We start from the raw sequence: 24,841 nt of genomic DNA on the forward strand, positions 1-24,841 counted from the left end.
ATAAGCTGAGAAGTAGGAACAAGGTCCTCAAGTCGCTAGCCGGCAGGACTTGGGGCGCTGACAAAGAAACCTTGTTGACCTCTTATAAAGCAATAGGCCGGTCAGTGGTAAGCTATGCGGCGCCAGTGTGGTTCGCGAATGTCAGTGATACGCAGTGGAAGAATATTCAGACCTGCCAGAACGCTGCCCTGAGAACTGCAACAGGGTGTCTCCTCATGACTCCAGTGGACCATCTTCATGAGGAGACGAAGATCTTACCCGTCCATCGTCACAACTATATGTTGTCGATGCAGTACCTGCTTGGGTGTTATCGTCAGGAACATCCCTGCCATAGCCTTATGGACAGGACTCCCCCACCCAGGCACGTCAGGAAAGATCTTCATGATCTAGAGAGAGAGGTCCAAAGGTACAAGCGTGAACCCCTAGATCAAGAGGCCTATCAAGCAGGTCTGAATGGTATTCACACGGATGCAGTCGCTCAAGCAGTAGAGCAATATAGAGTGAATACCATAATTGGAGACCACCCCCCATCCATAGCAGCTGAGGAGAAGCAGCTGCCAAGGCAAACACGAGTAGTCTTAGCTCAACTAAGATCAGGATGGTGCAACCGCCTCAATTCATATTGGGCAAGAATTGACGGCTCGATACCTAACACATGTCCGGCATGTGGACTAGGACCACACGACACGTTGCACCTCTTCAATTGCCCAGCTAAGCCTACTCACCTATCGCCAAATTCTCTTTGGGCGCAGCCCGCTGAAGTTGCAGCTTTCCTGAATTTGGAGGTAGAGGATGCAGAACCAGACGATGCATGACAAAACAACATGTATTCTGTTGCTACAACAACAACAACAACCAACAGTGTAAAACCACGCTTAGTCTTATTTATTCTTCAGGCCCGTACCTAATTCAATGCGTTGCACAGTGGGAAAAATGCAGATCTAGCGCGCAGAAAATAAAAGTAGATGTTTTACTGTATGTTTATCGATATTTTAATAAGAATATATTTAGATGGACAATTTTAATTATTTTATGAAAAAATTTGGCAATTTTTATTTTTATTAACCCAATAAGCGCCGATTTTTTAGAAAAAACTTAAATTTTTAGGTGAAAATTACTATTTTTAAGCATTTGAAACATTTTTAAACAAGCAACATTTTTCGTTACAACTAATAGTACTCCTAAAATGGGAGCTTCTTTCAAAAATTCCGAAACATTTGGAGAGTAAAAACTATTGTTATTATATATATATATATATATATATATCTTTATTATTGTTAATATTACATATCTAAAACATTAAATTATATATATTTTACAAAATTTAGGCGTTACTTATTAAATACTAATCACATTCCGGATCCGAGTTTTGATCTGAATTAGTTGGTAGGATTTCTTCAGATAGTGGCTCACTATATCGATTGTTAGGAGATGTACTACGAGACAAACTTGATATTTTTGGATCAGAAGAAAATAGCAACCTATTCAAAAATCCCTCATTGTTTCCTCACGACTAATTTTTCTGGTGTACAGTTCCCTGTAGTTCCGAAAGCCCTTATTTCTGGATTCCATGGCTTCTTCAGACAATATTCCTATGGGCAAAGCTGCACATTTAATTATATCAGCTACTACTACATTTTGTGTATGCTTGAAGGCATATAGAAACAAGGATATAGTTCCACGAAAAAAATAAATGTTTCCTCAGTAAGTTTTTCAAATGACTCTGCGTTAATAGCCATGGTTGAAAGGATGACACTACAATTTTTAATTAGTTTTTCATCAACACCAGTTATCGACGATGCCAAGCCAGGTTGGGTAAAAAACGCCTAGCAGTATTGCCACCGTTTGTTGTTCCGGATACTGACTTAGGTGTGTCAACAATAATGTGCATTACTTCCTTCAAATCATTAATGATACGTGCCTTCCATTTCCGTTTGCTTATAGCGAAAAACATATATGTAGGTAAAACCGTGTATATATGAATGTTACACCAATGATATTTTTCAGGGTTCATAAAGTAGACCCTTTACCTGCGGTATTTGAGAAGACTCTTACAATCAGTATCGTTGTAATTTCAATTTTTATTTAGAAAGACATTTGGAATCAATGTATATTCAGTGCATGAGTTTAGTATCAGTGTTTGGAGCAGCTTACTTAAATACCCTCATATTCATACTCAGACCCATTACTCTGGAACCTTAGAACGGACATTTTGAACTTGTTTTTTTCTTATCTGCTATGCTGTGAACTATTCCAAGTCATATTTGATCAATTATATCAACAAAATTCACAAATTTTTAATTTTATTTAAACAAAACCTTAAAAAAGGCTCCCTACACCAAATTGGCATTTTTTCAAAAAATTGCCATAAATCGGAGAGTCGCAGGAAAAAATTTTGTATGATGTTCTAGACAGACACGCAAGAAAAATAAAACAAAAATCAACGCTGAACTCGACTGCACTCCATACTAAACCCCTATTTTAATTGAAGGAATTAAAAAAACGGACCTTACATATATTTAGCCCGAAACACCTAAATTAAAATAACTTATGGGTTATATAACTATACCATTTAATTAAATACCAATACTATATATCAAAAATGGACAAAATTTTATAATAACATATTTACAGAATGCACACGACCATCGCAATTTTATAGCTAAAAAATACAATTTTTAACATTGGAAAAAAATTCTATTTTAAATGTACCGTTATTCCGTTCCAGCTTATTAATTCGGATTATTTTATGCGGACTCAAGTACTCTCAACACTCTACTTTAAAACTGCATTAACGTTTTAAAGTTTCTTTCAACTTCATTTTTTTATTTTCTGCGCGCTAGATCGGTATTTTTCCCACTGTGCGTTGCGTACTAAAATACCAACCTTCTCAGCTTTATAGGGTTTGTTGAACGTCCGTATTACCCAAATACGCAAGGACCAAGTAAATAAGGTCCTTGCGTATTTGGGTAATACGTGTCAATTGAAAACGGCGAAAATGGATGAAAATATTTTCTTAGTTAACCGAAAAATGTTGACAGCTATAGAAAAAATATATTTTTCAATGACTGGAATTCTAATTTTAAAAAATAGAATTCAACTTTATATTTTTATACGCAATGGGAAGCAATCATTGAAATACATGTATTTAACTTTTGAGGTGAATAAAATCCTACACCTACGCATGAATTTAGGTACGACCCTCAAACAATAAATTCGACATTCAATGAAGACTTCGAATTCGCCTCCCTGTTAACCTTATGAATAAACCAAACCTTGGTACGACCCTCATATAGACCTGGGTAGATAAACAGTTGCGATCAAAATAATAGCAGCGCGCCTTACAATCAATATTTGGAAAACGGAGGAACATGATGTAATCGAACAATTCCAAAATAATGTTTTATGGTGAAACTGGATCCGTACAATATATAAGATGTCCCCAGAACAAAAAATCTGATCCCTAAAACTATCGACGATTTAAGCGTTTTTCTCGTACTGCGAAGTTGGACCTAGATATTGGATTTTAAATACAATGGATGCCGCTCAATGCTGCATCATATTATGTTTTTTAATGTGAATATGAAATGCATATAAAATATAAATTTCAAGAGGACAATGATCGAACGCAAACCAGTCAATTAACAAAGCAGTTGTTTCAGGACAGCAATATTGATATTATGGATGGCCCGCGCAGTCACCGGATCTGAATCCATTTAAAAATTGTGGTGCAATTTCAAAAAGCCGTCATAGATAAACCGAAGAATAATAATATAATTTTGTAGCGACATTTTAGAAGCTTGACTAAAATGTCGACGCGAAAGATGCAATAACTTAGTCGATTTAATGCAACACCGATGTGAAGCAGTGTTTCGCACCTAATTATTAAAATCCACGAAAATAATGTATTTTATTTCGTTAACAATGCTTATATTTCATACAAAAACCTAATATGTTTGTTATAATTACAAAATAGATAGCAATTGATAACGTTGTAACTACAATTTGAAAAGAAAACATTACGAGATTTCAAAAGAAGAATATGGTTTTCTTCAGTAGGAATATTTTAATGCATTACGCTGCTATTATTTTGACCGCAGCTGAATAAGATAGCCGCATCGGCGAAATTGTCAAAATTGTTATCAAGGCTAAGGTTTATTCATAAGGTTAACCGGCCGGCGAATTCATGCCTTAGTCTTCTCTTGCCGTGAACTTTTTAATCGCGAAATACAAAGCAGAACAGGATATAAATTCCAAATATCTTTCAAAAAAGCGTATTGATGTGATTGTGCACGAATATTTTATTTATATAAAAATATTTTTTGTTTATATATTTTTCAAACAATTAATTTGACTTTCCATGAAGACTTTGAATTCGCCTCCTTGTTAACCTTATGAATAAACCTTGATCAAGGCGAATAAAAATGAATTCGCCTTATATTTTTCCAACAATTAAACGGCATGTACATTAGAACTTTTTACCGGTTTAATCTACTTTATGAGGATTTATATGACATATATGCAAAGGAATTGACAATTGAAACCCACTGGGTTAACGAAATCCGGTTAAATGTAAACGTTCTATTGGAACAAAGCATTTTGGAAGTTTTATAAAATACATACATTTTTTTTAATTTGTGAAATAAATTTATGAATTAAAAATAGCATCAAAGATAAAAATGATTAAGGAATTGACGACAAGGAATACATTTTTGGAGATACGAAGACGTGTAACCAATTTGAATATGTTTTCTGTGGTAGTAACACCTCAGCATACCAATCACAACATAGGTGAAAATGTAGGTGCGAAATTACAACCAAATAATTGAAATCAGGACGTATCATTCATTATATGGAAGCAAATAAAGAGAGTTTTGCAATAAGAACCCAAAAAGCCAAATTAAAGAAACTGAATGCTACCAATATTCAATACTAAAACTCCAGACTTCAGTTCTGGTTTCCTGGATTAATATTCTTATCATATGTAGAAGTTTGCAAAATTTTCTATTCTGAAGGTCTCATTCGAAGATGAACCATTTGCCTTATTGGTATCGTTGTTTATACGGTCCCCCATATGAGGAGAATTTTACGTGAAAAACGTCACCAAAGAGTTATAGAAAGCCACAAAGCAACCGATTTTCTTGTTAAAATAAGCTATTCTCTGTAGTAGTAAAAGATCTTCATGTAAAGGTATGGGCGATCCCGGGCCGAACTTCTGGTACTCCATTCACATGGTGTGCATTCAACAATTTTTAAATCGGTCGAGACTTTTATATTGGGAATATTTTATTGGTCATGCTCTGATAAAATAATGTTCCAAATTACAGACAATCAGACACTCAGAGTTGACAACCACGCACCAATTTCCCGGAGTGCGTTATATAAATGCAAAATTTCAAAGCTCTATGTTTAATATTGCGAGAAAAAAATCGTAGAAAATTCGCGCACATATTTCAACAACAAATGCATAATTTTTCTATAATAACAATACTCGGTAATAAATATTAAATTGTGTATATTCAGTACTGTAATGTTACTTTACGTAAGTTCTGATCAATGCCTGGTTATTATAAACGATCTGCTTTAGATATTTCATTCCATCAAATATGTTCTGATCATGTAGGCCTATTCTGTAACTTTTTAACAAAATTCGACAATGTTTATTTTACAACAATTTTATTTGTTTTGTTGTTTTTACAACAACAAAAGAAAATTAAACAATATCGAATGTTGGTTAAAGTTGCTGAATAGGCCTATTGAAATATACAATTAACATTTTATATTGAGATTTTGTTTTAAATACGTTATACAGTATTGTTCGAAACCTAAACAACTTTTTCTTAGTAAGTAATCATGGTCTTTTATTATCTTGTTAAATTGAATTATGAAAAGTAGTTATTTTATTAACTATTGCATTACACAGTCGACACTATAAAGTCGTCTCCGCTTTACTAAAACGAAAAAAATTTGGATTTTTGAACAGAAAATAATTTCAGTTATCCGAACTCATCATAAGCGAAACATTTTTTACTTTTACGAATTTCAATAATCTATATCATAGCGAATTTGTAAGTTTCGATTTTTTAAGAAAATAGACGATAGAAATTAAAACTAGTTAACATGTTCACTGCTTATGGGAATTTTATTATGAAATGTAAAACTTATGAACTTGTAACGAAATCCATCGTCTGCCTGTTGCAATCGTAAGACCTATCTTAAATACAACGTTTGATTTTAAGAACCTAAAATATCGGCCGATTTTAAGTCTTTTTAAAAGCTGGCTAAGCTGTAATACCCAATATGAGCTGGTAAATGAGTATAATACTTCCTTTCAAAACTTGTCACCAGACCTCAATCCCATTTAGAACCTTTTCAGCATTTTAAAACGAAGGATTGGAACACGTCGCCTTAAAAACAAACAGGAACTAATAAACTGCTTAAAATCAGTGTGGGAAGCTATACCAACAACAATTCTAACAAATCTTATAGAATCAATGCCAAAAAGATGTGCGGCAGTGATAAAAAATAACGGGTATCATACGAAATATTGAAAGTTGGTTAGGTTTCGAACAGCTGCTTTGTGAGTTAATTTTGTTTTCATTTCTTTATTTTTTTCCAAAGAAATATAATTTAAATTTGGTGTTATTTTCAGATTATAGACACATAGTAGAATAGTAAATAAAATATATATTTATTATAAATCAATTTAACGATATCATATAAGACCATGACTACGTACTAAGAAAAAGTTGCTTAGGTTTCGAACAATACTGTATATTCCTAATGGATTATATAATGAATTGCTAAAAGTATAGTTTGGAAGAGAACCCGTTGTTTTTTGGACTCTATGTATGTAGGGGAAAATATCGAACTTCACTGCATTCAAAAAATGTGTTCATAACAAAATAATTCAGTCACAACTTAATTTACAATTTTGTTTTTAAAGATATAATATAAACTTTTATTTGTATTTCAGATATGGAGCCTCAATCAATATTCCCTGATTAAGACATTTTCCGGCGAACATGCTAAAAATAGTTTCTTCAAACATATTGGACAGGGTGTGAGCCAAATACATATTGATGGATATGGTCGCCTGTTTTCATGTGGGTCCGATGGATGTATGAAAGTTAGGCAGCTGTTTGAAAAAGATACAATTGTCCAAACTATGTATTAACCATATGACGTATAATATAATTAAAGTTCATGTTTGTTAAAATGTTAAAATAAATATTAAAGTAAAGTATTAATTATATTCGTGAATGAAAACTTCTGTTTGGCAATTTTGTTACCAACCCTTCAAAAGAATATTATTATGGTGGTAGAATCATTCAGTGTATGCAAACTGGTAAATATGTGCCAAACTAAATCCAAATTGATCAAAATAAACAAAAAAGTCAAACAGATGCTGACATTCTGGTTGACATTTTCTTTTGCAGATAAAACGAGCCCAGTGGTCCAATATTTTTTAAAATATGCTTAGCTTTGTAAAAAAAATCTATTAGAATTCATATAAACTACGTGGTATGTATTGTATATATTTATTTACATATAGAGTAAGAGTGCATATGTAACCGAAACCCAATACATTCAACTGGTTTTACATTTTGACAGTGACAGTACATGGAGAATTCATAACAAATTATTTGTCAAATTTATATTAATATTTATTCAGAATGGATTATAAATGAATTTCTAAAATTCAGTATAGTTTGGAAGGGAACCCCTTTTTTTTGACTCTATGTATGCATGGTACAATTAAAACGTAACAGCAAAACCAAGCTGATTTGATTTAAACGTTATACAGTAGTTTTCGCTTATAGTCCACAACTAAAGTTGCACAATTTTTGTGGACTATAAGCGAATTAGGACTACTAAAGTTTATTAAAAACAAATTCATATATACATTTGAATTAAATCAATTTTTTAAACAATAACGTATTATTTGATTTATTTCAAATGCTTTGAAAGCTTATTGTAATAAAAAAATAATATGCTTTTGGCGGATTAAATCAAATGTGAACTGTTCACAATTTTTAAAATAATTCTGTAATCTTACGCTTCTTTTTATGGAATTTACAACAAACGATTCTTTTTTTTCAAAAAATGAGTTTTGCTCAATTTCGTTATCTGTACAAAATGTTCTTCTTATTTCAAAGTAATCTACAACTTATTTTAAAATAACTTTGGATTATTTGCAATGAAAAACTTCAACAGTGGATTCCTCATCATGAATATTAATATGACATTCTTCAACATATTTGTCCGAAACCACATCGTTCAAAATATCTGCAATTTTTAACATTCCATAACAAATCAGTTCGTCATCACAATGCTGATATTCTGAGGAAAACGGCCAGCCACCATCGAATTCTAGCCATTAAACCATATATTTTAGATTACACGAATTTGATTTTTTTTTTAATTTTAGAACTAATTTTTTTATTATGTTACAAACTGTTGATTTGTTTACTTGGTATTTAGAGTTCAATTGTCCACATTTCATTTGATTTTTGCATTTGCAAATATTGCAGGAAATTAAATGCCATGTCAGTTAAAAATATATAAAAAACAGAGTGGATTAAATAATTTTTCCCTATGCAATGTTAGTTTTGCATGCACAGAAAATGTGGCCTTTAAACGAAAATGGACTATAGGCGAAGTGGACTAAAGAACAAATAATTTGTATGAATTTGGAAAAAAATTGTCAGTAAATAGTACTGTTTTTGGCTTACGCCAGTTTTTGGCCCTTAAGCGTAATGGATTATAAACGAAAAGTACTGTACTAGTGTCAATACAGTCGACTCCGCTTTACTGAAACGGAAAAATATATGGATGTGTGTTTCAGTTATCCGATGTTTTCACTTAAGGGGAGTTCGGTTAACTGAAAATAATTTCAGTTATCCAAACTTATCATAAGCGAAACACTTTTCAGTTTTTGGAATTTTAATGATCGAATTCGTAGGTTATACTGTTTACGCGATTTATATTGTTAACTGCCTTTTTATGCGTATTATTAAAAAGCCTGTAAGTCGCTTAAGCGGAGTCGACTGTATGAATAGGAAAATTTTCTACGTAAAAATTCGAAATTGTTCTTTATTAAATGTCCTTCTGTATTCAATTTACTCAATCTGCCTGCTGGGAAAGTTTGAAGCAGTAAATATTTCTTCATAGAATAATTCTCAGTTTCCAGCATTTTCATATGCGTAGCATATAAACTGCTAATGACTCAATTAGAGGAAAGGTGTGGAAGCGATAGAAATTAAAACATCATAGATTTTCATTCATGTTTTTCAATTTTATTTTGAGGATTCAAAAATATTACATTTTCAAAATAAATGTAATTTGTTTGTTTACATTTTTTATGTTAAATGACGTTGACACTAGTATAACTTACAATAACAAATTTCCATGTGGATATTGGACAGGGTGTGAGCCAAATACATATGGATGGATATGATCGCCTGTTTTCATGTGGCTCCGATGGATGTATGAAAGTTAGGCAGCTGTTTAAAAGACACAATTGTCCAAACTATGTATTAACCATATGACGTATAATATAATTCAAGTTAATGTTTATTAAAATGTTAAAATAAATTTAAAAGTAATGTACTAATTATATTCGTGAATTAAAACTTCTGTTTGACAATTTTATTTGCCTTCAAAACAATTTTAATATGGTGGTAGAATCATTCAGTGTTTGAACGGAAAACTAGTAAATATGTGCAAAACTAAATCTAAATTGAATACAGGATTTAAAATGCAGCATCAAAAAATAATAGCATTAGCTTTACACAACTACTGCTAAAAATATTGAAATTATGACTAAATCAGCAAACAGCTAGCATACTTCACATGCGAGCTTTTCTTTTTTTGTTATGATTAATCGGCAGTACGACACATATTCATATTTCGTTGCCGACGAATAATTAGCCGAGGGTTGTTTTTATGTTTGTGTTGTTAATTGTCTTTGTTCGAAAAAATGTAATTATCATAATCACAATTTTTAATTCTCTCATATATTATATATAGAATTTCAATGAGCAACATTTCATCTTGCTAAGCAGCCACAGTTGAGTTGCTTAGTCTTCGTTGTAAAGGTAAGGTCACACTAGGCAAATATTTGACGAAAAGTGTCAAATATTTTTTTGTCATAATCTGACCAAAAACACAAAACAGCCGATTTTGGGCAAACAAAATTATTTGACAGCAAATAAAATTTTGCATGATTTTCCCGCAATGTTAACGCCGACTAGCAAACATTTGCCTTATTTTTGGTCAAACATTTATTTGCCCTTACAATATTTTTGTAAGAGCAAACAAAGGAAAATAACAGCTGATGCATACATACATTGTTGTCAGCGTTTGGCCGCTCTTATTTATTATATAGTTTGTTGTTGTTTTCTTTCTTGTTTTATAATAATATGTTTTTTATATTTTGCATTTGTATTATATAATCTGTTTTATTTTATTCTTATTTTTGTATTGTTTATATTTTTTATGAAATTCTTCTCCATTTCTGATTATATTATGTTTTCTCATGAAAAAGATCCTCATTAACATATTTGAAAATTGTGGTTGTTGGAAATTTTTATAAAGTCTTGCTTTTAGTTGTTGATTGCTGCTGTTGCACCACCACCACGACCTGTATTGTAACGTTTGATTGCCACTACCATTATCACCACCACTGCAGCTTCGTCCACGTCCACGTGGAACTCCCCGACTGTAACAAACTGAATCAATGTCACTACTATAACCACTTTCCGAGCGACGAGTTCAAGAGAAATTTTTAATTTGGCTAGGCGTATTTCTCCAACTTCCTAGTAAACAAAAAGTGATTTAAGATTTTTATTATATTAACTTGAGATTTCAAAATGTATGCATGCGACACACCTTTAAGTAGGCCAAATGATAGTCCAGTAATACTTTGACATTAACAATACATTCAACGGTACCAATGAACACAAATGACACATGACCCGTTTCACGTTGTATATAAGTATCGTCACCAACAATCGCCTTAAGGGAACCCCACCCATTCTAGATTTTAATTTTTCAAGTTTTTCAATGGGCTGGTAAATCAATACCAATGCTTGTTAAGGTTTGTAACTTTTCACATTTATATTTGAAGATTTAAAAGAGAAGAAAAATAATTTACAAAAAATGTTTGCTATTGCTTTGTTGTAGTTTTTTGTAATTAAAGAAAAGTCCTTAGTTTTGATGGCGGGCATGATAACTCCTCACTGGAACATCGGAATCCGAAAATTCCAACGGTGTTAGAAAGAGTACATGTCTGGCTCTCGTATGAACTAGGATTATTGAGTTCGCTCTAAAATTAACAAAATGGCTGACCTTTGAAAAAATATTTTTGGAAAATCGCCGATTTTTGACCAAAAACCAAGTTAAAAAATAAGGAAGATCTTCACCGATTGGCTTTCATACGATAGCTATACACTCACAGAGAAACGTGTAAAAATTTGGAATCGATTGGGTTATTAGTTTTTGAGGTATCGTGCCCTCCATTCGCAAAGAGAAAAACGCGTTTAAAGTTTGAGAAGCCCTTTAGCCGTCACTTGATGCTGACACAATAAATCGGCTATATCTTCAAGAGTTCTTGAGATTTTCACTTGAAATTTTGTAGAGAAATTCTTGAATTAGTGTAGAGTCGAATTAAATCAAAACAAATTTTGACCCCGAGAATGGGGGGTCCCCTTAAATCGAAATACTCTTGTATTATGCGACCACAACTCTTCAGGTACTGGTATTCTGGGAATTTTTTTATCTCTGGAACTCAATCAAGCTCACACCATACACAATCACGCACTCACAAACCCACGGTCTTTTCTTATTTTTTAAACTTTATTTTCTTCGTCCAATACAATAATTGACGCTGCTCCTCTTCCATAATTTCTTGGAAAATATCTGAAATTTACCTCAAATTTTATGAATTCCGCAATTTCAGAGGTCCATATCTCGAGAAGTACGGACTTCTCCCATGAAAATCATAACTTTTCGTGATCAGGGAGACGAGACCTACGTGTGGTAAAAATGTTATCCGAGATGAGCCTCTAAACTCATATGGTTCCCTTTTTAGTATATATGTACATAGAATTACTTGTTAAGTCGATTTATGCACCTTGCTCCGTTCATGTATTATTTTAAACAAGTTACAGGTCACCTTAAATAAAAATTTGGTACACTCCATCCGAAAGGGACGAAACTTTATTTGGCACAAACACGAGCCCCATTGATATTGGTCAAAATAGGTTCAGATTTATATATAGATCCCATATATTTTTCTTTGTTTATTTACACATAATTTTGCATTAGGCATTGTCATGTTTCATGTTTTTTATTTTCTTAAAAAAAAGTTCCAACACTTGTGTCGTCAACTAAAACAATGACGAAGAAATCTTTGACTTCGTCGTCGCCACATTTTGTTACGGAATACCAAAAATCAGCCTTATTCTCGATATTCGCTGGGAGATATCTCGCATGTAAAAAAAATTTCGCTTTCACATTCTCGCCTTATTCTGAATGAATAGGGAGACGCAAAAAATGCGAGATGCGGATTCGAGTTTTCGAAAATGGTGGTTGAAAAATAGATTCATTTTGCCATATTGTAATTTCAGTTGTAATGTGTGTTGCCAAATTGTAATGTAAGTTGCAATGTGTGTTGCCCCATTGTAATTTAATTGTGTAATATTTTTCAATATTTTATTTATTGATTTTTTTATTAAAAATGTTTACTTTTTATTGTTATTTAAACATTATAACAAAACAATTGTGAAATATCAATAATACGCTGTATAAATGCTTTAGTCAACTCCCTTTGAATTTATTAGCGAAAAATTTCACATAAAATTTCATCTTATTCTCCTACTCCCTATAACCAGGAATACCTAATTTTCCCCCAAAGCGGATTTTTTCGCTTTCGAACTTCATTCGGAATAAGGCAAGAAGGTGAAAAAATTCACAGAAAAATGTTGTTCAGAATAAGTCGAAGGGAAAGAGCGAGTAAATTCACGTGGGATTGACATCTAGAATAAGGCTGAATAGTTATCGATAAATGTCGACAACGACATAGGGAATACCAATTTGCAAAAGACGACTCTCTACGTCGTCGTTTTGTGTCGTCGACGACATACGGAATAGGTGTGACTGCGTTTTTACTCATTGGTTTCCCTGTTTTTATTTTTTATTTACATTGACGTAAACATTTGGTCGCTTCGAGCCGCTTGTGTCGGTGTTGATGGAGCCTTACTTGATTGATGTGTTTGCTCTTCTTTATATAGCAAAACAAATCATCAATATACCAACATTACAATCCATCAATTCATCCATCTCTTCATTTTTCACCTGTTCATGTAATCGAAAAACAGGTACATAAAATGTTTTATGTGTGACATAAAAAATAACAAAAGAAAATTATGAAAGTGAAAAACATAAGAATAAAAAGTGTAGTGATCTCTCTGTGGCCGTCTACCCGCGTCGCGTACCCCGCTCACATATCAATCGCCGTGCCCGTCTACCACAGACAAAGGAAAAAAAAATAATACAAGTAAAAAAACAAATTCAGAAGGGATTAAGTAAATTTATTACAAAAAATCATATTTATTTGAATTTACAATTTATTGAATTGTAAAGGCAATAACAACCTTTTTAACAATTTTTAGGAGAGACAAGAAACAATCAAACTTTTTTTGAATAAAAGTATTTTAAATCTGTAAATGCTATTTGTTTTTGTATTTAATTTGCGAAAAGCCAAAAAGAAAAAATAAGTATTTGCGGAGATACATGCCTTCTTTTGGGAAGTTTTTCTGTTTTCATGGACTTAGGTCTTTTTTCTACAACTTGTCTCTTATTATATTTTTTAATTACTGCAATAAATGTGTACTTTTGTTGATTTTTTGCATGTTAATTTTATTTGGAACAACATTTTTTATAAAATATCAATAGAAACAAGTAAAAAAATCGTTATTTTCGCCTGAGACGAACTTTTTACACTCTCCACCATGAGGTGCAGTCATATACTTATAATCAATCGGGACTATTATATGGTTGTTATGCCATGATAAATTACTGTTTTTGGAACCACATTTTTTTATAAAATATCAATAGAAACAAGTAAAAAAATCGTTATTTTCGCCTGAGACGAACTTTTTACACTCTCCACCATGAGGTGCAGTCATATACTTATAATCAATCGGGACTATTATATGGTTGTTATGCCATGATAAATTACTGTCAAAAGAAAATGAAATATTAAACTACAGGCTATTGGAAATTTAGCCTAGGACCTTGTACATACCGAAATCTGCAAATTGTCGAAAATTGGGAGTTCTGTTATATGGGAGCTATACTAAATCGCGGACAGATATCCATAATTGTTTGTAGGAATATTCGACACCCAATGAGAACCCAGAATATCAAATTGGAACCAATTCGATTGATAAACGTACAAAAATCCCAAAATACCGAATAATGGGGGTAACGTAATATGAGGGCTGCTCCGAAAATTGGGCCAATATGGATAATTTTTGGTGGGGAGGTTTTTTACCCAATGAGAGTCCCAAATATAAAATCGGTTGAAAACCCTGCCCAAACCATTCCGAGTATTGGGGACGTTATATGAGGGGTACCCTATTGATAATTTTTAATTAATTTTTTTTTAATTCGGTACATAACTGTATAAAAATCTCAAGTTCTAGAAAAAATTCGATTATTTCACGTTGTCATCAACTGAAACGGTAAAAATTTGCATGGACCACTTATGTTATCAAATTTTCAAATGGAATCGGTATTATTCAGTAGCGATTCATAATTTCCCAACTTAAATGGTCCCTTGTCATTTTTACCGCTTCAGTTGATGACAAGGTGAAATAAGCGAATTTTTTGTAGAACGGTTTTCTCGTAATCAGGTCTGCATATGGCGTGTACGCATACATGTGGCAACTGTAGATTTTTGAAGGGCTTTTGCTAGTTGGGAACATGTAATAAATTATTGTTTTTTGACAGGTTATCAGTACGACGGCTATTATTCTGTGTACTTCCTCCTAAATGGGCGAACCAAACTGGGTATGTGGCTTCACGCTTCCCTCTATATTTCATATTGAACTTCTGGAGACATTATATTCTTAGGACATCTCAATGAGCTTTTCTAATTGCCCAAAATGCGTTTTATTAACTGTTTGTGACCGTATATTACAACTTTTGGTATCCACCCTGTAGGTAAAATTTCCTTAGCACACGAGCATATATAATATATTGAAATATTTTATAGGAAATATTAGTGAGCGTTCGGGTGTATTATTTAAATATTTTTGGAAATTAATTAATCACGTATACCCTACACTAGGTCAATTAGATTTTTCTAATCAATAAAATATTTTTTGACCACTTTTGTATTAAAAAGTTTATTTTAATTAAAATTTTTTGAGATTTTTAATATTGATTTAATTTGTTATTGCGGTCACAATCTCCCTACAGTCGGTAGTGTAAACCTAGGAGGTGAATTAAGGCATAAAGATATACCCGGATATTATTTTTACATTAACTACAAATATTTTGAATTTATTTATATTTTTTTAGATTTTTATTTGATTTTTTCATAAAATTATTTGGATTTTGTTATTTTTTTTTTCAATATTTTTTGCACATTTTTAAAGGTAAATACCATATTTTTCGAAAGCTTTTGGCGTTTGTGATAGTAATTGAGAATTCTAAACCGCTTTCTGGAAAAATTATTTGCTTATTTTTGTTTGGTACTTTCTGACTCTATTAAGTTGTTTGTCCGCTAAAGTTGGGGCAAACCTTAACTAATCGTAGTTTTGTTCTAGCGTGGAAATCTTTAAAGGAAACTAATGATAATCCTCGTGTTAAAATTGCTTTTTTCTTTGCCCTACTTGAAAGTGAAACTTGTTCTAATTTGAAATCTTTACAACGTAGCATAAATGGATGTCTGTCGGCTATGTCTACTTATGACATTTCTACTAACAATTGGGAACCCCTAATAGTTTGTGTTTACAACGGCTTCCTAAAATCACACAAACGTTATGGGAACAGGGTGTGAAAGATAAGTATTCTTGATCGTTGTAAAAAATCGGTATAAAATCTCTGATCGGTATAAATTTGTGAAAGGCAAGGAGTAAAAATATGTGATAGTAGTCGTCATTGCTCTACGTGTAATCAACCTCATCATATTTTATTACACCGTGTAGATTCCAATTCCAATAGTTCTGCTCCAGTAAATGCAGTTCCGGCGAATACCAGACCTCCCTCGAATGCAGAGCAAAATTTACCATCCTCATCAGCTGGCTGTGTTCCTAGTCAGGTCTTTCATATAGCTCAAAATAGATATGTCTTGTTAGGAACTGCCATGGTAAATATACTCCATTTGGGTGTTCTCTATTTAGTTAAAAATTAGGACTCAGATGCTGATAGATCCAACATCTGAGTCCTCATTCTTATATGAGCGATTCCAAAACCGTCTCAAACTACCTATACATTCCATTAACGCTACTATCTCAGGGCTAAATTGTACTGTTTCCGCAGCTTCCCGTAAATTGTGTTCTTTGAGAACTGGAAGTCCGTAGATAGCTGTGTTTTTTGGAAACTATTGCGTTGGTTTTACCGTCGATTTTGGAAAATATTCCATTATTTTCCATGAGTTCGGACTTAAAAGCGCAAATACCTGACATACAGTTGGCCGATTTTAATTCATTTGATCCGCGACCTGTAGATCTCTTATCAGTTCTCACCTCTATCCGAAGATTTTATTAACTGCTTGTCGATCCTTGTTTTCTGGTAGTTTGCTTGCCCAGAACTCCATTTTACTGGGCCCGTTCCCACATCTGATGTTCGAACATTTGCTACGCAAATCGATTAGCAGAAGAAGACTCGTTTAATAAAACTTTGTTACATTTTTAGGAGTTGTCTCCTTCTGATCGTTTTTTCGAAGATAATTATAAGAAAACCACGCATCGATTTTCGGACGGGAAAATATATTGTAACGCTACCAATAAAATCTGATGTTAATTGTTTTGAATTTATTGATTTTTTGGTGGAGAGTATAAAATCTGACATTGATTGTTTTGAATATTTGGGAAAGTCACGTGAAACTGTTTTGAAACAATATTTTAGGAATGATTCGTCTTTGTTGAAAAAATCGGATGTTAGTTACATATGACGAGCTCTTACAAGAATATTTAGATCTAGATCACATGAAATTAGTATCTCCCAGTTCCTCTACTAATTCTTTATCCTCCTATTTGCCTCACCACCCCGTCCTAAATTCCGATAAACAACCAAACTTCGAGTAGTTTTCAACGCATGATTCAAACATTCTAATGGTAATAATCTGAACGATTTGGTCCCACTATGCAACTTGATTTAGATTAGGCGAGTTTAGTTGCGGCAATTCTTATCGTTCTCTTTTGAACTTGCTTCATGCGTCTATTCAAGGCAATTCGGTTTCAAAAATATTTCTTTTTTGACAACATTCTTGATTGGTATTTCAAATTACTGACACTACGAACAAAATACACAAAACGAATTGCCAGAAAATTGTCGGTACGAGCAATTTTTTTCAATTTCTATTCCCCTTGCCCCTCTCTCCAGCAAACAAAGACTTGCCGCAAGTAAACTCGCCTAATCTAAATTCAGGCTTAGTTTTGCTGATTCTTCGGTGGAGAGTATTTAAATTTGTGTTTAATTCAGACATTACACAAATGTATAGGCAAATTCGTGTTGATCCACTCAACACGAAACCGGTTTCCAACTTTAAATTACAAACGGTGACTTTCAGTGTAAATTGTGCACCATATTTAGTAATTAGGGAAGGGAAAATATTATCATTTGTAGAATATAGCAGTTCTAAGCCGCTAGGGATAAGGTGGAATGCACAATTGGATACATTTTACTTCGTGGTAGCTTCAATAACGAAGAAATCGTCATGCCTCGGAAAAAGCATACGCGGGGGTAATTTATATTCGTGTTGTAACCTCTAGTGGACATATTTTTGTCGTGTAAAACTAGGGTGGCACCCATAAAATCAATTTCACTACCACGTTTAGGACTATGTAGTGCTGTTTTGGCCTCTGAGATTCTATAGACTAAGTTCGTGAAATTAATATAGAGTTTCGTCAAGTTTATTGTAGGACAGACTAAACTATAGTTCTCTCCTGGCTTCGGAAAACACCTTGCACTTGGACTACTTTTGTGGATAATAGAGTTTGCAGAATTCAAGAAAATCTCTTGAAACGGATATTGAAATGCGTTCTGTAAAATGACACGCTAACTTTTTTACGAGCTACGAGGACTTTCTTACCAGGTTCTCATGATTAAGTAGAGCCCTTTGTGTAATTTCGTACATATTTAGATTATTCCATCATGTCGACAAAATTGTGACTTCTTCGTAAATAAATATGGTCCGTGCATTATGCGGACGAATATAGGGATTTATTGGAAAACAAAATCCGCTAAATGGTAAAAGTGTATTGTTCGAAATTAAATTTTTTACTGGTTGCGCTTGTCAAATTACTAAGGGTTACGTCTGTGTTTTCGACACGTATGTGTTTTTCCACAATTCACTTGGAGGCGGTATCAGATTTATCGATATTCTTGGCAACATTTCATTTTGTTGGTCGTCGTGGTTGCCCCCGCTCCGTATTTTCGGACAATTGCACTAATTTTGTAGGGACTTCCAGAGACATAGAAAGAAATTTTATGTCGTTTTTGCGAGAATGTTCTGGAACGGTTTCATCTAACTATGCAGGTCAAGGACTATGGTGGCAGTTCAATCCAGCTGGCGCTCCACATATGTGTGGACTATGGAAAGCAGGGGTGAAGAGTTTTAAATTACATTTTCGAAAGCAGGCTCGTAATATGAAGTATTCCTCTGAAGAATTAACTACCGTGTTGGCTAGAATCGAGACTTGTTTAAATTCTAGACCGCTTTGTCCCATGTCAGATAGTTCTACTGACATTGTCGCTTTAATTCCGGTTCATTTCTTGATTGATGGTCCACAACTCGCTCCTCCAGAGCCCTTAATTACTGAGAAGCCCATGTCTGTAGTGAACATGATTCGAAAAGTTCAGGCTCTAGTTCATCATTCAACATACCAACTACTGTCCTTTATTCCATCCATACGTCGCTGGTTCAGATACGGCTCGAAGGACCACAAATGTTTACGTCAATGTAAATAAAAAATAAACAAAAGAAACCAATCAATAAAACACAATAGTTTTTCTGGCTTTCTATAGTAGTATTTGACAATGAGTTAAATACCTAAATATTTATTAAATGAAAAATAAACGATGAAATTCGAACAATCTGCGGATGATTACAAAAAACCAAACTTAACGAAAAAATCTGCAATGTAATTATCACAAGTATGTAATATTACGGAGCGGACAGCTTTTAACTATAATATAGGTCACAATAGGTTGACCTTTATTTTAACAAAATTAATGTCTAACCTAAAAATGTTGACACCGAAAAGATACATTTATAATATAAATATTATAATATATTATTTTTTGTTTTAACTCATTTTATTTATTTTAGTATTTAATTTCCATTGCCGACGATCGGATACAGCTCCGGACCCAACTTTAAAGCCACACGTCTAACTTTATAAAATTGAGGATCGGCTAGAGCTAGGCCAAGACAGGAATCCTTAATATTCTCCAGTACTTCCCCTAGAGAAGAGGCATCGTAATTTGTAGAGGGACAAAATTTACCAGACGGGGATTCGGATCGAAATGAAAAATGAAATGTTATCCATGTTACTATGGGGAAAGGTAGGTTAAAAATATCGAAATTTATTTGGTCAAAACGACCAATTTTGCTATAGGCCGCCTTACAACACCATTTTCTATATGAATGTCGGCGACGCGATCATGTCCATCGGAACCGGGAATTACTTTTCCGTCCCTACCTAGTTTCTACGATGTCGGGGGAAGTGTTTCGGGTCTAGTAATCCTCCCTCCATCTCAAACAAAAATGATGAACTAGAGCCTGCACTTTTCGAAACCTGTTCACTATAGATAAGGGCTGTTCAGTATTTAAGGGCTCTGGAGTGATGGGATTACAAAATTGTGGAAATTGTGTTTAGTAATTGTCTCTCCCACATAGAAAATTCCGATTATGCTGAAATGCTATATAGTAAATATGAGGTTTCGTCTAAAGAATTTATGCGTTGTTCATCGATTATAAAAAGAATGTTGTCTAAATTTCGGATTTCAAATACATTGTCAGTAACGGAGCATCCCAATAATATTCTTCCGGGAACTCCCTCAGTTCCTCGTTCCACACTTCTCGTGATGTGGGAACACAAGCATTTAGCTCCACAATATTGAATATTGGGAATACTAGTATAGGTCAAAGCCTTGTTATTGATTTTCCTCCTTGCAATATCGATATTTTCAGTGGAAATATTCTTGATTGGCCCACTTTCAGAGATTTGTTTAGTGGGGTTTATGTTAATAACACCCGATTAACAGACATTGAGCGTCTATGTCATCTGGTGAGTAAAACTAGTGGTAAGGCTCGAGAAATCGTCTCGAAATTTCCTTTGAAATCCACTTCCTGTGCTGAATCAGGAATGTAGTTCGGGACTTACGATACTTAAACGCGGAATTAATAGTTGTATTTCCGCAATAGCAATTTATGGCATATCAACGGAAAATTCGGATCTGATTGTTGTAATTCTATCTTTACACAAAATACCTAATTGACGCTTTATGGAAGCAAAGCGTTATATCCAAATCAAGTCTCTTTCAACTTGGAAGGATTTAGATGCATTTTGGCAGGGAGAATTTACACTCTTCTGTGTTTGCATGAAATGATAAATGTTAACACTGTGTCAAAAACAAATAATATAAACTGCCCCATTTCGAGTCAGATGGCGACTCCTATAAATTCCAATTTATCGTTTTCCAGCCTTTCAACCACGAAATTTAAATAGTAATATTAATCTTTCGTCTTCTTCCACTATGATTGATCCACTCGCATCGGTCGGTAATGACTTTCGACAAACATTTCACGACACGCAGAACAAAGCAGTTATATTGGGAACAGCCTTGATTAATATTGTTTACCATGGTGCTTGATTTTCTGCTCATGCACTACTAGATCCGGCTTCTGAGTCGTCCTTCATTTCTGAACGAGTTCAGAAGAAATTGAAATTACCTGTTAAATCAACCATTTCGACAATTCGCGAAGTAATTTGCACCGTCGCTACTACATTTCGAAAATGTGTTCGTTGAAACTTAGTAGACGATCTGAAAGATCTCACAGTTTGGAAACGTCAGCATTAGTAGTAGATTCCATATCTGGATTTCCACTCATTCGATTACTTCGGAATTTAATTCGGAATTGTCAAATAAAGTTTTGGCAGATCCCGACTTGCTTGAATCTCGTACAGTAGAAATATTGATAGGAGCAGACTTATATCGCTGCTCGCTCAAAATACTAAATTTGGCTAGATAATTACTGGTCCTATAACATAAATTGTTTTCGTAAATCGTGTCTCTATGGCTCTATCGTTTCACATGTCCTCACACAACCGCGGTGTCCCTAATGACCCTTTCGTCATTGATGATCTGTATAATCGGTCCTAATGGCCCTATCGTTAGCATGTAAGATTGTTTTTTGAAAAAAGTAACAAAAAGTGATGATAAAATATTTTTAAACCAGTAAGAAAAGTAGTAAAGTCGGACTGGGCCGACTATATGATACCCTTCACCACTTTGGGTATATTCTACATATGTATCCTAACAGACGTCGCACAGTGTTGCCTCACAGTGTTACAGAAAACAGTTCAGATATTACGAATTATAAGGAATTTTGTCGATAAATGAAGGAATAATGAAGTTATAGCTTATGAAATATGACAGATTTTGTATAGATAATCTACAACGAAAATCATCGGAAAAATAATATAAGTTTCAGATATTTGTATTTCAAAATCATGTTGAAAATATATATACGTTTTAATTGGAAATTGTTAAGGGAGTTGGAAACGTAATGTTTTAACAAAAAAATTTAGATTAAATGAATATATTATAAGTACCATTATCAAGAATTTGCCTATTTATACCCTTCACCACACTGTGGTACAGGGTATTATGTCTTTGTGCATATGTTTGTAACAGGCAAAAGGAAACGAGATAGACACATTGTTCCTCTTGAGAATATGCATAGAATCACTTTCTAAGTCGATTTATGCATGTCCGTCCGTCCATTTGTCTGTCCATGTTAAATTGTAAACAAAGTACAGGTCGCATTTATTGTTGGAATTGGATGGAATTTGGCACAGCTCATTAATTTGGCCCAAGGACGAACCCTATTGAAATTGGGGAAAATCGGTTCAGATTTAGATTTAGCTCCCACATATATTTTCGTCCGATTTAAGGTAAATGGTGCACCAAAGTCCCTAAATATCTTTCGATTTGCACGAATTATGTCTAGAATGATGTGTGCTAAATTTCGTGAAAATCGGTTCAGATTTAGATATAGCTTCCATATATATTTTCGTCCGATTTTATGTAAATGGTGCACAAAAGATTCTATCTATCTTTCGATTTGCACGATATTTGGCACAACGTAATGAATTAACTCTAGCATGATGTGTGCTAAGTTTCGTGAAATCATATTTAGATATCGCTGCCTTATATATGTTCGCCCAATTTAAGACAAATAGTGCACCAAGTTCCCTATGTATCTTTCGATTTGCACGAAATTTTGCATAGTGTACTGAATTAAGAGTAGAATGATCTATGTTAAGTTTCGTGAAAATCGGTTCAGGTTAAGATATAGCTCCCATATATATATTTTCGCCCGATTTACATATATGGTGCACCAAACTCCAAATGTTTGTCCAATTAACACAAAAATTTGCACAACGTATCAAATTGAGACTTGGAAGACCTTATTGGTGTTTGTTGAAATTTATGCAGATGCAGCCATAGCTTCCATATGTATTTCGAACGGGTGTCTGATTGAGATTAATTTAATAGCATATATCAATTTTGCTACAAATCGTTATCCATAAATTTGTCCCATGGTGCGCAGACTACTCTAAATATGCCCAAATGAAATAAAATGTATAATAGGTTGCAGAAAGATATGAGTAAGTTCCTTCCAGGGATATACAATATACATATGTACAGTCGACCCAGTTCGACTTCTTATATATATATTCTTCATATTTCATAGGGATACAAAAAAATTGCCACCTGGAGACTTTTTACGTTAGTTGGACACCCCTTCCGAATATGCAAAAATTTTCTGCCACTACTTGCAACTAACACAGATTTATCAGTTTTTTAAAAAATAATCAAATTGGTCATTAATGTAAAAGTACAACTTTTCTCTTAAGATATGAAAAATTTGAAATATTGATGTCACTTTTTTGACAACTCTTAATCTCTTTAGAACTTAATCTCACTTTTTGACAGCTTAAGAAATTTGACATTTTTTTTTGTTCATATGTAAAAATATAAAAAGATTAATAACGGCTATTTAACGTGTTTTCCTAAAAACTGTTCTTTTATGAATTGTTATTACCCAGGTTTCGTTTTGGTTTGTGTCCATGCTACTACAATTTATTATATTCACGTACTTTTTTAAATTATGAATTAATAAGTGTCAATCAATGGTAATGTTCTAAAAAAGTATAGGAAGTTTACAACAAGCGCCGTTATCACGAATTTTGTAATAATAAGAAAAATAAGATGGCCATTTTTGATAAGGTGCGACGTAAAAGCTATAGCTTGAAATAAACTGTTTAAATCGTTCAAATATATCAATATTTATTAGGCAAAATGAAAGTGTGAGATATTTACAATAAGTGGATTTCTCTAAACAATCTCAAGTTTAAAAAACCTTGAAAATTTGGTTGCGATACAAATACAAAATGATTTCAAAATTAATTTAAGTTCTAGTGGTGTAGCAAAAGCTCTCGTTGTACAAAAAGATTTGAATATCTTTATAAAACCTGGCTCGATACGCCTATATCTTTTGAGTTAAAAAATAAATACTACATTTTTTATAAGAAACTAATCATATATTAATTCAGGAATCGAGTAATGAAAACTCTCCTAAAATAACACAAAATATTGCATCCGAAGATAAAATCCAGTCCTAGGTAAATTTAACGAAAAACAAAAACTTATTCCGAATTATATAATGGTAACTGAGACTTCCGCCGAAGTTCCTCTTCAATCTCTCTGAAATAAAACATTCTCACTTTATGTGAAAGGTAACGTGACACTGGAATTTAAATGGAGATTTGGCGGAAGTTCCAACCATAGTATATACAAGTATATGTTTATGATGAGTTTATATTTGTTGCTGCATTGGTACCCTTGCGCTTTATTGATTCGGAAACGACTTTAATATTGTGGGAAAATGAGCGACCTTCGTCGCCCCATCAAATTTATTTTTATGAGAGAGAATCCGGACCTAATCAGGAGTATGGAAAATCACATTTCATCGCAGATCGGTCAACTTGAAGACTTCCACTACAGTGCAATGAGTGTCATACATTATTCTCTAAATTTAACAATGATAGATGGTGCAGTTTTAAATGTCCTTACAAACAACAAAAGTTGCTCCTCTGTGGGGCTAAGCCTTCATAGGAAGAGAATTACAAGTACGGTCTTTCAACACTGCAAGCTAGAATAAAATTTTTTGAATGTTTGATTTATATTGCATACAAACTGCCAGTAAGGAAATGGAATATTTTAAATAAAGAAGGTAAGGAGCTAGTGTCTCGGAGAAAAGTTGAAATTCAAAACGAATTTAGGCAGAAATAGGGTTTGGTAATAGACAAAG

General features: G+C 33.3%; 1 protein-coding gene across 1 annotated transcript in view; it reads left to right on the forward strand.

The window, feature by feature from the left end:
- The window catches only part of LOC133331018 (dmX-like protein 2), a 190,910-nt gene extending 183,733 nt beyond the window's left edge, over positions 1–7,177 (forward strand). The window contains exon 21 of the mRNA XM_061539419.1: positions 6,977–7,177. Coding sequence (XP_061395403.1) covers positions 6,977–7,177 — 201 coding nt within the window. The remainder of the gene's footprint in view (positions 1–6,976) is intronic.
- The last annotated feature ends 17,664 nt before the right edge of the window (positions 7,178–24,841 follow it).

The sequence above is a fragment of the Musca vetustissima genome, unplaced genomic scaffold, assembly GCF_032173495.1.
Source record: "Musca vetustissima isolate MV318-11 ecotype Yass unplaced genomic scaffold, APGP_CSIRO_Mvet_v1 utg2887, whole genome shotgun sequence".
Lineage (NCBI taxonomy): Eukaryota > Metazoa > Arthropoda > Insecta > Diptera > Muscidae > Musca > Musca vetustissima.